This window comes from Macaca nemestrina, chromosome 2 (genome assembly GCF_043159975.1).
Source record: "Macaca nemestrina isolate mMacNem1 chromosome 2, mMacNem.hap1, whole genome shotgun sequence".
Lineage (NCBI taxonomy): Eukaryota > Metazoa > Chordata > Mammalia > Primates > Cercopithecidae > Macaca > Macaca nemestrina.
In genome coordinates, this window is record NC_092126.1 from 36,405,147 (window position 1) to 36,420,660 (window position 15,514).

General features: G+C 43.4%; 1 protein-coding gene across 1 annotated transcript in view; it reads left to right on the forward strand.

The window, feature by feature from the left end:
* LOC105469880 (serotransferrin) overlaps positions 1-13,767 on the forward strand; it is a 32,403-nt gene extending 18,636 nt beyond the window's left edge. Inside the window, exons 12-17 of the mRNA XM_011721456.2 lie at positions 1,006-1,158; positions 2,748-2,883; positions 5,225-5,289; positions 9,793-9,977; positions 12,032-12,221; positions 13,568-13,767. Coding sequence (XP_011719758.2) covers positions 1,006-1,158; positions 2,748-2,883; positions 5,225-5,289; positions 9,793-9,977; positions 12,032-12,221; positions 13,568-13,602 — 764 coding nt within the window. The 3' untranslated portion in view covers positions 13,603-13,767. The remainder of the gene's footprint in view (positions 1-1,005; positions 1,159-2,747; positions 2,884-5,224; positions 5,290-9,792; positions 9,978-12,031; positions 12,222-13,567) is intronic.
* The last annotated feature ends 1,747 nt before the right edge of the window (positions 13,768-15,514 follow it).

Genomic DNA, 15,514 nt, shown 5'->3' on the forward strand with positions numbered 1-15,514 from the left:
ATTTTCAGATAAGAGTGAGCACCAACTAAGGAACTTTGCTTATTTTTTCCTTATAGGGCTCAGTAGAGAGCTTCACACAGGCAGATATCAAGGAACATAAAATTATCTGACCTTCCAGCCAGGGCTGGGTCCAGGAACCCAGGCACACCTGGCTGTCACCCAGGGCTCTGGCTAAGGGTACATACGAAGAAACAGAGCAGGAGCAAGTCAGGAAGTCGTACACCAACGCGGGCACTGCCCCCCTCTGCTCAGGCCCCTACAGGTCACATTCCAGGCAGCCATTACTGTACAAGTCTGTCCTTGCCACTTCCACTCATTACAACCTCGCAGCCTCTCCCCATCACTTGGGGAGCTAAGCCCTTCGGCAGATATAGAAAAAGCCATTCTTATTCTATGGAAAATAAAGATTCTGTTTTGTAATCTGAATTAATTAAACTGGCAAACCGAAATCGTAGGTTAATGTTCTATTTCCCATTTTAAGGACCAGTATATATTTGCTGCTGAAAATGGCAGCTGACTTGATACTGACATTTTCTATTTTGCATATTTATTTTGGTATAAAACTATGTTCTCCTTATCAGAAAATGTTTGGCCCAATTTTTCTCATTTGCTTATTGATCTTTTACTACTATATCTCAACACACGTTAATTTATGAAAGTTTGTGGTTACATTAGCTGTTTCAGTATCCATTCCTCTGATAGGACACATTGGAGAGTGAATGGCTGGTTTATAACTTCAGTGACTTTATGCATTTAGGGAAGGGTTAAATACCCAGCCATTGCTCTGATGATGATGTTTTCACAATATTTTGTTTTTAAAGTTCAAATTGATCTCCTCCTGACAAAGTTCCTTGTACTTCCCCTCAGTCAGTTACCAGGAAGATCCTTTCAAGATACAATGACTGATTGAGGATATCTTTGCTTCCCTAGGGAAATTGATTGGAAGCAGACACTCTGGAAGCCCCAGCGGTGTTAATACATCCTTTTCTGGTGTCTTTCTTGCAGGATATTTTGCTGTAGCAGTGGTGAAATCATCTTCTGACCTCACCTGGGACAATCTGAAAGGCAAGAAGTCCTGCCATACGGCAGTTGGCAGAACTGCTGGCTGGAACATCCCCATGGGCCTGCTCTACAGTAAGATCAACCATTGCAGATTTGGTGAGTGAATATTGGGAAGGAGGGCTGGTGAGGGCTGTGCCAGAAAGCAGGGTCCTGCTTTAGGGAAGAGGAGTGTGGCATAAGATGCCGTGGGCTCTGGTTCTAGAGAAGTAGAATTTGGTCAAAGAACAGTAGAATTTGCTGTCCTCAAGGACATTGCAACCAGGGCTGGGAGGGCTGGAACTGGGTTGCTGAGTTGGGATGGTTCATTTCAGTTGCACATAATGGCATGAGTGAATATACATTTATCTCCCATGGGAAAGACCAGAGGTGAGCAGTGCATGGCTGGTATGGTCATGAGAAACCCAGGCTCCTTCACACTTTCTGCTCCTCCATTCTGAGCATGAGACTTCCATCTTCAAGGTCACCCCATGGTTGCCATCGCATCCATGATCCAGGCAGCCCCAATCACCAAGGGGTTACAGAAATGGAAGTTTATGCCACCTTTTTAAAGGAGCTCTCTAGGAAGTCTAACCAGTTATTTCAGCAAACTTCTCATTGCCCAGAACTTAGGTACATAACCATACCTCGCTGTAAAAAAGAAATGTAATATTTCATTTGGGAATGTCCCTACCCCAGATAAAACCAGATTTTTGTTACAAAGTACAAGGAGAAACAGATAATGGGTAGACAGGTAGCAATCCCTGCCACAAGGTGTTGTACGGTGTGTGAGTGTGGGTGATCCTGGGTCTCTTTATGGTGTTGGCAATCTCACCAAGTCCCTGCCCAGCTCCTAGGACCCTTCTAAGCAGTAGAAATCACCTTATTTTCTATGTCCTCTGAATATCACCAAGTATGAGCTCATTTCTACCCCGCTTAAACTTTTAAGTGTAAGTTCTCCCACAGACAGATGTTTTCCAGTGGTTCTGATTTACATTAGCTTCCTAAGTACTTTGTCCCTGCCACCTCCAAATTTGGGCAACTCTTTAAAAAAACAAAGGCCTCTAAATCAGTTATTAACCCAGAAAACCCTGTGGGGTCGGGGAAGTGGTGATGAGAGTATGTCTCTGTACCAGGGTGCTTTGTGACGCCACTTAGACATGAAGCAAAGCACAGCCAGGGTGACATTCAGAAAACTCAGGATCCCCACTGACAAAGGCACTACCTCTGCTCTCCTGAACCTCCTAGCACTTTTATGGCCACAGGAGAGCAGCTGAGCTGCAAAGAAAGTTCCCCATCCCTTTCCTGAGGTTGGAGATGTAGCAAACACTCTTCTAATGAATGGCAGGGAATGGGAACATCTGAAAACAGGTGGCACATGCTCAGGAAGCAAGACCTTCCGTCTTCATCCTTTTTCTGTTCCCTTTCATGACATTTTTCATTTCTTCTTTCTTTAGCGTAGTGATGACATCATTATTGTGCTCGAATAAATCCCCTCTGCCCTAAATTGTAATGGTCATTAACTCCTTTTCCCAATCTCAATAGGTTCCCCTTTAAAGCATATAGCCTGGCAAGCCCTGGGTTGCTGGTGGCTGGTCACAGAATTAATGAATATGTTCTACTTATTCTGGGCCATGCAGCCCTGTTATGTCTTAGATAAAAGCTGCTTGCATTGACTCAGGCTGACTTTCTCTTGTCCTTCTGCGCAGATGAATTTTTCAGTGAAGGTTGTGCCCCTGGGTCTGAGAAGAACTCCAGTCTCTGTAAGCTGTGTATGGGCCCAAGCCCAAACCTGTGTGAACCCAACAACAAAGAGGGATACTACGGCTACACAGGGGCTTTCAGGTGAGTCTTTTAACCCTGACACAAACAGAATAATATACAAGCCTTGGCCAGATTTCTTTTAGGAACGAAGGTAAGATTCTTAGGTTCCTATTCCGTTAGTGCTGTATGTATTAAGAGAGTAGATTTCACAATCAGGTATAGAGCCACATGGGGCAGGGCAGCCAGATTCCCCCAGGATGCTGACATGGCTGTCAAAGACAGCAGAGACTTGTGTTTGGTACAGTTTAGCAGCTTTCAACTGGTAATGATTTGACCCCCAAGGGACATTTGGCAATGTTTGCAGATTTTTTTTATTGTGACAATGTTGGGGTGGGGGAGGAAGTGCTACTAGCATCTAACACATAGAAGCTGCTAAACATCCAACAATGCGCAGGATAGCACGGTACAACAAAGAATTATCCAGCCCCAAGTGTCACTAGTGCCTTGGCAATGACACCCTACTGTAGTTGAATAAACACTGAGGAGAGTTTTTCCATGCTCCTCTGGATAATCTAGAACAATACTCATCTGGAAATACAGAATAGTACATGATTCCTAAATTTCTAACTACAGTTGTACTTTATGGAGTGCCTATCATTCATTTTCATAGAGACACCTGTGTGCCTTGCTATTTTTTTTTCTTTTTTTTTTTTTTTGGAGACAGGTTCTCTCTCTGTTGCCCAGGCTGGAGTGTAGTAGTGGCACACTCACGGTTCACTGCAGCCTCAACCTGCTGAGCTCAAGCGATCCTCCCACCTCAGTCTCCCTAGTAGCTGGGATTATAGGCATGCACCACCACACCCAGCTAATCTTTTTTTTTTTTTTTTTGTAGAGACAGGGTTTTGCCATGTGGCCTAGGCTGGTCTTAAACTCATGAGCTCAAGCAATCCTCCCGTCTTGGCCTCCCAAAGTGCTGGCACTCACAGGCGTGGGCCACGTCTGGCCCTACCTTATTACTTTCTAACTACCCATTCTGCTTTAGGCCTTCTGTTATCTGGCGGTTCATGAATCCACAAACTGCACAATGATGATGGTATTATAACTGAGCTTCCCAGTAGTGATGTAAAAAACAAAGGTCATTCCTATTTTCCAGTTAGAGCCACTTTGTAAGTTACATTAAGTACAATTCACATTCCCCAAGTTTCTAATTTCACAAAGTAGAGCGTGTTGTTTTCACAAAGACTGAAGAGTTTGGGGGACTTAAAATAGAGTTCCCCTTTGCATTTTTATACCTTGTCTTTTTCTGGTGGTAACATATGTTTGAGAATTATAGGTCATGAGAAAGGCTCAAATAACATGTATGTATAAACATGCTTAAAATAAACGCGTATAAAGGCTTCTTTTTCTAAACATGTCTTATAAAACTTAGCTATGAGGTAAAACACACCAGACTGATAAAAAGACTCCAAACTCCATAGAAAATAAAACTAAATCGATATGTGGCACAATAGGCGCCCTGTCTCCTCAGCTATAGCCACCCCCAAAACTCTTGAACCCATGCAGCAAGAGGCAGGTTCTTTTCCTCAAAGCAAGGGGATTAAAGTACATGGAGAGCAGGGTTGGGTCCATTGTCCAAAGGTCCGACCCACCCGGCTCATCGAGGAGGGCCTTGTGTAGACTTTGAAGTACACACTAGTTGATCATCTGTGTGGTATGCCTTTTCAAAGGACTGGAAGACAGTCAAAATTAAAATTAGAACCCTACTAACCAGAGTTTATTTTGTGATTCTTTCTTTTCGGAAACTTCTTGGGGATTTGTAGCTCAGAGCTGTGTTACAGCCCCCAATACCACACCCAGAGATATGTGATCTGGGAGTTAGTAGAGTCGGGTGCCTTGATGCCAGGTTTTGCCATATTCTCTGCATCTTTCAAAAACAAAAACAAAAAACCCCACAACATAGCAAATGCTCCATAAATGTTAAAATTCTTTTTCAAAGGAATGAAGGACAGCACAAATTGCAATTTGTGATGGAGTTTCAGTCTCTCACAAATGTTGCCTAGACATTTGCCTTGTACAAGAACCTGAAGGAACTGAGTTTTTCATTCATATGCTGGGGGAGGCATCACCCCACTGAAAATCAGTTCCCTACTATCCTTGTTGATGTCAGGGAAATGATGTCATCTCTCAGAGAAACTGTACAAAAAAATTAAGATTTAGTATGTGGAACTGAGATTGTATAAGTATAATCAATTCAAAGTGTTTTGTTTTTGTTCTCTTTATTCCTTACATTGCTTACTGTTAGAATGGAAGTTATAATTGCTGTTTTCAGATGCTGTCCTGAATCTATAAGGTAGCCGCTTGAATGACAGATAAGTCACTCTGACCGCCTCCTTTTTCTCTCCCACTCTCTGGACCTCTGCAGGTGTCTGGTTGAGAAGGGAGATGTGACCTTTGTGAAACACCAGACTGTCCCACAGAACACTGGGGGTACGTGCACCTGCTCCTCTGTCTCCCTGGATCACTAGATCCTAGTCACTGGTATTCACTTGTATTCAGGGATGCCTCTGTGGAAGTATTACGTACACTGCCAGACTTCAAAGCTCTGATTCTCAATCTGTCTGCTTGGTGAAGAGAGACATGTTCACCTGGGTGCACAGAATGATCAGGATCATGGGGCCCCCAATGGCCCTAAATCCTCCCCAACACTCACTCCCACAGCTGCAAGCCTTGTGCTCCTTTCCCCTAAATACTTCAGTGCCCATTTCCTAAGAATAAGACAATCTCTTGCATACCCACAGTATGATTACCAAGATCAGGATATTTTACTTTATGTGGATATAATACTCGTCACATCTACAGTCCCCATTTAAATGTTGTCAGTTATCCCAGTAATGCCTTTTATAGCTATTTTCTGTATTTCCGGGTTGTGTCCATTGAGAAGGCCTAGAGGCAATGGCACACCAGCAGGAGTAAGTACCAAGATACTGGCTTGTAAGTACGCTTCTTTGCTAAGAGGAACCAGAACTCCTTGGAAAAATAGCTGACTTCAGGGCTGGGGCAGGAAAAATACATGCTGAGCCTAGAACAACACACTGATGTGCTCAGACAGTGATGGGACACTCAAAGCATACAAGAGCCAATTGTATGGATCTCCTGTTGCTAAGTCTGAGAATTTTGAGCATTAAAATAAATAATGATAGCAGTAAGGGATAATAGCTCATTGAAAGAAATAAGAATGCATGAGGCAATACTGATTAAACAAATGAAGAAGGGAAAACTAATGAATGTGGAAGGAATGACAGAGTTAGAAAACTATCACTTGGCAATCAATACATTGATAACTGATTCAAGCAAGAATCATCAATGGGTGTTAACTTGTGGGTGAAAGTTGGACAGCCATGACATTAAAAACAAACAAAACAAAGCAAAACAAACATTGACCAGAATAAGCACTCCACACCTGACCCCTCAGTATCACTAAGTGCTAGCAGAGCCCACTGGAATTCAGGTTGTGAATACTTCCCTGCTTTCTTTCATGTTCATTCCCCCAACTCCTCACCTTTCCTGGGCAACTCATTCAGAATGAACCAGCTTGGCACCAGTCCCTCCAGGAAGCCTTCCCAGGTAGCATACCCTATCCTACAAGAAGACACCTCTGTTCATGTTGCCATTATTACTGAATTCACCACACTCTGCAGTACACTTTGGCTACAGAAACTCTTCGAGCTCTTTTTCTTCCTCTTTTATTCCCAGCACCTAGTGTAGCACATAGTACACAGTAGTTGCTAAGAATTTGTTTGAAGAAATATTGGGTTGACTATTTCCTTTCTTCCCTCATATTGTTGCGTTTTCCTTTAAGGGAGTGTTACCCTAAGCTTGGCTCTTTGCCACCCTTGATTTCTTTTGGTACACTTCTGAGTAGAGCTCCCTTCTCTAAGCTTTGACTCTCTACTCTTTGCAATGACTCAAACATTCTTATCTCCTGAATAGAATTAAGATAGGAGGCCTGACCTCCAATCTCAATTCCATTCCAGTCTATTTCCTAAGGTGTCACTTTTATGTAGAGAGGACATTGGCATTGCAATTGTACTTTTTTACGCATGTATATGGATGTCCTCATATATTGTAGTTGTATATATACAGTTCATATACAACTCAACTGTCCTCATCTTTCTGTCAACGTTCCCTTTTCTTCTCCCTGCCTCTATCCCTATAGAGAATCCTGCTATACTCCCTGCCCATCAGGCCTAGATTAAGTCTGTCAGTCAATATCTTATTTCTTCAAAGTGTGCCTTTTTTTAAACTAAATTTTATTGTGTGCATTTAAGGTAGACAATATGATTTTTAAGAGTCAAAGTAATTTTGATGTATTGTAAATTTGGGAACTACTGGTCTAATACCCCTGATTTAATATCACATTCCTGATAAATATTAGTAAATATAGGTCACATCATGTCTGATTCATCATACCTATATTTTGCACCTTCTTACCTTCTTCTGTTATTAATTTATTGCTTTTACAACTTATATTTTAGATTGAGGGTACATATGCAGGTTTGTTACATGGTGTACTGCATGATGCTGAGGTTTGCAGTATGACTGAACCTGTCACCCAGGTAGTGAGCATAGCACCCAATAGGTAGTTTTTCAACTCTTGCCCCCTCTCTCCCTCCTCCAAAGTCTGTCTTAAGTGCTATGGTATATACAAGAAGGAAGACACAAAAACACATGGGCTTTTTTTTTTTTTTTTTTGATGGAGTCTCACTTTGTCACCAGGCTGGAGTACAGTGGTGCGATCTCAGCTCACTGCAACCTCTGCATCCCAGATTCATGTGACTCTCCTGCCTCAACCTCCCAAGTAGCTGGGACTACAGGCGTGCACCACCACGACCAGCTAATTTTTGTACTTTTAGTAGAGATGGGGTTTCACCTTGTTGGCCAGGATGGTCTTGATCTCTTGACCTCATGATCCGCCCGCATCGGCCTCTCAAAGTGGTGGGATTACAGGCGTGAGCCACTGCGCCCAGCCCACATGGGCTCTTTTATCTCAATTTGTGTGTGTGTGTGTGTGTGTGTGTGTGTGTGTGTGTGCATATTATAGGTGCGTGTAGGAAAAAGAATGTTAGAAATGTACCAATTTTGAAGGCGTAGACTATGAAATTACAAATGCTTCAAAATTTCTTCCCAATACTTACGTGGCATTTTACAAATTTCCATCAATAAGCGTGTATTATTTTTATGGAAAAAGCACATGTTTAACATGCCCTTCTAGATGCCCTCCTAGCCAGATTGAATCACCTCCCATCTGATTTTTCTTAATTTTCTACCTTCAGGTTCTGGCTCATTCATTAACATCAATTTCCATTCATAAGTCTTTACAAACCCACTTTTCTCTTGCCTGAGTGCCTCACAGACCCTACTGCCTGAGATGGTTCCAGAGGCAGATCTCCTCTCTCCATTAGAAACACCAGGCACACACCTGCCCCCAGTCTAGCCTGCACTCTCCTTTCCTCCCACAGAGAGGCATTCCTTTCTCCTCCTCTCATCCACACATGCTATAAGAGACAACTGAAATCTTGCCTCCTCCAGCCAGCTTCTTAATTCATTTGTTCTCAAAGCCCTGGTTTGAGCTCACACAGCATCTAGAGTGTTTCACAAAATATAAAATATTATTATCCCTGCCCTGAATTTTTGGTTTTGGTATGTGTGTTATTTTTCCCTCCAAAAAGATTGTGCCTTGGAGAGGGCTGAGAACATACTATCATAGATAAATAAAATAACATAAAATAAAATAAAAATGCATATACCCTTTGAACTAACTATTCCACTTCTACGTAAGCACAATTATATGCCAGTAACACTCATTTTAACACTACTGTAGTGGCAAAAAATTGTAAACACCTCAAATGCCTATTAAAAGAGGAATGGTTTAAAGATACTATTATAGCCACACTATGAAATATAATACAGTAGTTAAGAAGAATGAGCTTGATTTATATGTACTGACAAGAAGAATCTATAAGGTATGTAAACAGTTGAAAAAAAGCTACGGAGTTTTACATTTGTCAAGATCTAACACTAAACAAAATTAGAAATATGTGACATCCATATACACATGTAAAACAATACATATAATGAGTTATGGATGGAAACTCACAAATGTGATATTAAGGACTAGCACTATAAAACTGAGTGAGACTTGGAGAGTATAGGAAAGGAGACTTTTAGTTAATATAGAGTGATATTCAAAAATTTATGAGTGTGATCTCATGTATTAGTATTTGGTTAAAGAAAGAAAATTAAATGAAAAATTGACTTTTAGAAAGGTTGCAATCCTGAATTATGGGAGAGAAATAAAAATTAGCAAAACATATTTGCGAAGTGCCTCAGGAGGAAGGAGCTGAAACCCTAAGAATGGGTGAGATTTTTTTTTCAGAGACAACACAGTAAAGAAGAGGCAAAGGGGCCGAGATGGGATATAGACCTGTATCACACAGGCGTGTGCACATTCTCATTTAGAACTAGAACAAGGGAGTCAGATTTTAAATTCTGGTGCAGATTCCAAAGGTGTCCTCTGCGGAAAAGTTCTTTTGTTTGGAGATGCCATGTGTTACAGCACATAAATTGATCAACCTGGCTTAGGGCGTCACATGCTTCCTCTGCTGGAGCAAGAGGTACAGATGGAATTGGAATTTAGTGGAACTGAAGATCTTTTTGAACAGCATCTGCAGAATGTAGTTCATTCTCACCTGGCTGGGTAGGGAAGGTTGGAAGGGGATGGTCAATAATCATTCCTGGTCACTGTGAGTCTGGTATCCCCTGGTAGACCACATGGGTGTCTCTTCCTGTCCACATAACTGTAACCCCAGTGTGGGCACTTCTGCTGGCCAGAAGGTCCAGGTTCGCTACACACCACTGAGTCAGTCCCATCTCCCCAGTGGGGCACCTTGACCAAAGCCGTCAGCTGAACCATCTTCTTTCTCTCCCTAGGAAAAAACCCCGATGCATGGGCTAAGAATCTGAACAAAGAAGACTATAAGTTGCTGTGCCTTGATGGTTCCAGGAAATCTGTGCAGGAGTTTGCAAACTGCCACCTGGCCAGAGCCCCGAATCATGCTGTGGTTGCACGGAAAGATAAGGCAGATTGTGTCCAAACGCTGTTACTTGACCAGCAGGTATGGACCAGCCAGGGCCTCCCACCTTTTCTTCCTAGATGGCTATAGGCTATTTGGGGGGAGTTTACAACAAAGTGCAGCCATGACTCCAGCACTTTCTTTTTGAAAACTAGAATTTCATGCATTGTGCATTTCATGCCATGCATTGTGGACAAGAGTATCAGGGTTCAAATCTCAGCTCCACAGCTTCCTAGCTGTGCCATCTTGGGTATATTACATAACCTCTCTATGGCTCGGCTTCCTCATATATAAAATTGTAATAATAATACTTTTACCTACTTCTAGTTAACATGAGTATTAAGTGAAGACATGCACCCAAACGGCATAGGAAAATGCCATTTCCTATAGGACATGCTCAAAACATGTTACTGTGTAATTATGGAACTAGACCTCTCAGGCCCAGCTCTGCTTCTAGCTCCTGGTCACTGGTGATTAGTCCCTATCTGATCCATGTGCCCTTGGGACCAGGAATCTGCCTTTCTGCTCCCCCAACCTTGTTCAGTGGTACTCTCATTTCCCTACTCCCATCCTTCCCAAAAACGAAGACGACAGCTCCTTTTTCCCAGCGTTTGTTGATACGAGTCATGAAGAGTAGATTTCTGTTCCTCTTGCCTAGGCAGACTGAGCACTGTTCTCAATAGTCTGAAAAAAAACACAGGACCCCTGCCCTCAGAGAGCTTGTCCTCTGGGGGAACAACCACTCAGGGCCAGCCTTGTTGAAGAGAGGGGCTGCCTGAGTATTCTAATCCTAAAGGCCCCTCCACACACACGCATCACCTTCCTTTTGGGCGTAGCTGCCTGCTGTTGATTCACCATTACGTTTTTTTGTTTTGTTTTGTTTTGTTTTGAGACGGAGTCTCGCTCTGCCGCCCAGGCTGGAGTGCAGTGGCCGGATCTCAGCTCACTGCAAGCTCCTCCTCCCGGGTTCATGCCATTCTCCTGCCTCAGCCTCCCGAGTAGTTGGGACTACAGGCGCCTGCCACCGCGCCCGGCTAATTTTTTGTATTTTTTTCGTAGAGACGGGGTTTCACCGTGTTAGCCAGGATGGTCTCGATCTCCTGACCTCGTGATCCGCCCGTCTCGGCCTCCCAAAGTGCTGGGATTACAGGCTTGAGCCACCGCGCCCGGCCTGTTTTGTTTTGTTTTTTGAGACGGAGTCTCGTTCTGTCGCCCAGGCTGGAGTGCAGTGGCCGGATCTCAGCTCACTGCAAGCTCCGCCTCCCGGGTTCAGGCCATTCTCCTGCCTCAGCCTCCCGAGTAGCTGGGACTACAGGCGCCCGCCACCTCGCCCGGCTAGTTTTTTGTATTTTTTTAGTAGAGACGGGGTTTCACCGTGTTAGCCAGGATGGTCTTGATCTCCCGACCTCGTGATCCGCCCGTCTCGGCCTCCCAAAGTGCTGGGATTACAGGCTTGAGCCACCGCGCCCGGCCTTGTTTTGTTTTTTAAATAAGATAGTGTATATTTAGAAGTCCTTTTAAGGTACATGACAATAATGAGCATTTAACATACATTTCCTAGATGCTATATGGAAGGTTAAACATTTTGCAGTCATCATTTCACTTACAACCTTTGGAGATATGGAGAAGTTGAGTGGCTTGCCCAAGAAAGGATTCAAAATGCAGTCAAACGTGAACTTTTAACAACTACCTCTGCCAGTCCTCTGGGAGGGTTCACATTTAACATCTTCTTTGACAATAACGTCTGAAGGGACATGTTATTGTCCTCTCATTTTCTACAAGCAGTCCCCAACGCATGGCAATGAAGTGGGGAAGAGAGGTCAGATTAGGCAAGCATGGGTGGTGGGTGGGAGGGACTTCTCAGAGGAAGATGGGACCAGGGACCCTATAGATGATTTTGGGGGCATCATGAAAGCATGGAGCATGGGTCCCTAAGTGGGTAAATGGCAGATAAGAGAGGTGGAAAATTCCCAAGGCGTACTCTGTAGCTTCCATTTATCCCCAGGGCTGGTTCAGAGCTTTCAGACTCTTCTCATCCATGTGTTCTCAGCTGCTAAAGACCACAGGTCCTCATGGACTTTCTGTTCACTTGACAGCGCATGTTTGGAAGTAGTGTAACTGACTGCTCGAGCAACTTTTGTTTGTTTGAGTCCAAAACCAAGGACCTTCTGTTCAGAGATGACACAGTATGTTTGGCCAAACTTCATGACAGAAACACATATGAAAAATACTTAGGAGAAGAATATGTCAAGGCTGTCACTAACCTGAGAAAATGCTCCACCTCACGTAAGTAAGAAGAACAGCATGGGGAAGTGGCAACCAAACACGGTGGTGAGTGCCGGGGTGGTGGGTACAGGAGGGGCAGACTGTGGCCCTCGGGACAGGACAACATGGACAAAATGAAATGGTGAGTGAGCAATCTAAGCCTAGCATGTATGACAGGCTAGGCTGTATGGGCAGATAGTAAAGGGGACACAGGCTCAGAGCTCTAAGGTAGTGAACTTCCTGGGCATAGAGAATTCCATCTTATTTCTATGAAAAGGACCAGGTTTATGTGTACATGTCATTGCTCTGCAGTAAACTTTTGATTAGAGTTGCCTTGTCCAGTATGGTAGCCACCAGCAAGATGTGACTATTTAAATTTAAGTTAATTAAAATTAAACTAAATAAAAGATGTATTTCTTCAATCCCACCCAGCCACATTGCAAGTGCTCAACAGCCACATGTGGCTCCATCCTGGTCAGCAAAGAGAATGTCTGCATCATCACAGAAAGCTCTTTCAGACAGTGCTGCTCTAGAGGGCCTCAACGATCATAGGTTCTGGTAACCATAAAGTTGCCACGCATACTACTCACTTGCAACACCAGTTTCTGAGAACTGAAATAGAATAAAACACACCTTTGCAGTATAACTATGTTGGGTGTAACTGAGTCACCTGAAAGAGTTTGGAAGTTGGGAAATAACACATGGTGGTATAGCGCAGTTAGTCTTTCCACAGGAGTATGCAGATAAGGGAGTCTTGATCCTTATTAAAATGCTGATTCTCAGAGCCTTGAGATACTGATTTAGAAAGTCTGTGCTAGGTCAGGCATCCACATTTTAAAAGTTGCCCCCATGTAATTCTGATGGAAGCAGCAATGTGCTTGTCTACATTTGCTATTGTGAGAATCAAGTTGATATTTACCTAACCTATATCCTCCACAAAAGGAGACAGTCTGGCTCTGCTGTTCTTTCCTCCATCCTTAGCCCACAGCACAGAAACTGGCACATTGCAGGTGCTTTTTGCTATGTCAGTTCCTCACCTGCTTAAAGAGGTCAGGGAGGACAGTCTTCCTGGGCGACTCCCGGCCTCACAAACTCAGATGTGTGAGCCTCACCCATAGGAAACAAGGTGGGGAACCCTGTAGGGCAGGAAAATCATGTTACAGCTTTGGCGTGGGGCACTCCTCAGGATAGGCACAGGAGCTGTGCAGGCAAGTAGAAAAGAGCACTGGGAGAACGGCCCAATTCACAGAAGAGGAGGCAGCAAGTCTGTGCCCTTTGTACTATGCTGAAATTGTTCCTTCACTTGACAGTTCAGAAATAAATATAGGAAGATTTTGAAAATCCTACCTCTCTGCTCTGCTCCACAGCACTCCTGGAAGCCTGCACTTTCCATAGAGCTTAAAATCTGAGAGGTGGGGCTGCCACCAAGGTGAAGATGGGAGCACAGATGATCCATGAGTTTGCCCTGGTTTCAGTGGCCCGAGTGGTTTGTGCTAACCACGTCTGTCTTCACAGCTCTATGTTGCCATGTGTGCTGAACAAAAAATAAAAATTATTATTGATTTTATGTTTCAAAAACTCCATTCTTTCCTAAATATTTTCAACAGAAGGATTTCTTTATGCGTTCTGCCTATATATCTATGCAACTGAGCCCTTCCTTCTCAGCTCAAGATTTGTCTGGTCTTTCCCTATGGCTTTGTGTGTGCCATGGCCACACCTCCTGGGTACAGTTCAAGGGGAAATCTTTTCTAATAGGGTCTGCGTGATCATTAAAATAAAATCAAATGTATATTGGTGTGTGTGTCTTGCCAGGGAAGGGGCAGGAAGGAGGATGCAGAGTAAGTTACAGAGATCAAGTGCTCAAGTGAGTACAGAAAGACTACAGAAGACTTACCTTTATTTTGGTATTTTAAATGAATTCCACCAGGCATAGCTGAGGTCCTGATTCTAAGTAGTTGAAAAAAGTGAAACACTGACACCTTTTTTGCTGAAAAGTCTTCCCTGAGCCTGATGCCATAGCAGTTACTGCCCTGTCTCCTGCCCTTCTCAGCCCAGCTCCCTGTAAGGTGGAGGCTCACTCTTCTGTCTCACTTCTTCTTATTGGCTGAACACATAGAATTTTGTCTTCTGCTTCACCAACTTACCTGAAGGTACCCTGGCAAAAGTCACCATCTACCTGGCAACTGTTAAACCAATTCAGGTCTTCCATTCCTGAGCCCATTTCCTGCAGTTGATAGAGTTGACCACTCCCTCTTCCTTGGAACTCTTTTCCTCAGTTTCTTTGACATGGCGGGTCTCCACTTTGATTCCCACCTCTCTCTGTTCATTTGTAGTCTTCACTGTGGGCTCATCCTACTAGCCTGGAAACCTTGGGGAAATCTTTCTGAGGTTTTCTCTTGATCCAGTCAGTGCTCCTCTCACTTTGCAGGCCCTCCTTCAGCGATGCTCATGACTCCTGGGTATCTATATCTATAGCTGCGACCCCAGCCTGCAGCAGTATCCCTGCACTTACACGTCCTACTACCTACCTGTGGGTCTATACTCGAGTCTTGCAGCAGTCAGAAACCCAACAAATCAAAAATTGAGGTGATCATCCTGTTCTTCTCTCTCTTGCTTCCCTAAACCAACTGTTGTTATAGTATATTCCATATCAGCTGAAGACATGGTCATCTACCCAGTCACATAAGCCATAATAGAGGGGTGAAATTTCAGTTTGCCATTTTCCCTCATACTATATCCAGTGTCTCCAAGTTCTGTTGATTTTGCTTTATAAATAACTTCAGTTGGCTCCTTTCTTTTCCTGACTCCTAACACAGCCTCAACTCATACTCAAATGCAGAACTGCAGGTAAGACGTATCTGGACACAACATTCCACACCTCTCTCAACTGTCTAGTATTCAAGAAAATAGGACTCTGGGTCTACTTTGCAGTCCAGACCTGATATGGACCTTGTTACACATAGCCCTGCTTTCCTCTGAGCCTATCAACACTCTGCCTTATTTAATATTAACCTAAACTTACCCCAAATCCTATAACTCTGCCTTTCCCTTTGTTTGATGAGATACCCCATGGTTCCCCTGGAATGCAGTCTGTCTCATTGCAATGGATCGATAAACCTAATTTTATTAGACTACAGGTATATTCCTGGAACTCTTAGGCAACTGGGCTAGAACAAAAATGTACAACATCCATTCTTAATTATTAAATTAATTACTAAAATAGGATAGACAGATGTTATTTGGCCATAATTTTATGTACATGTAAACAAAAACTAATATATACCTAATGATGAAGAAACAGAAGCATTCCTACT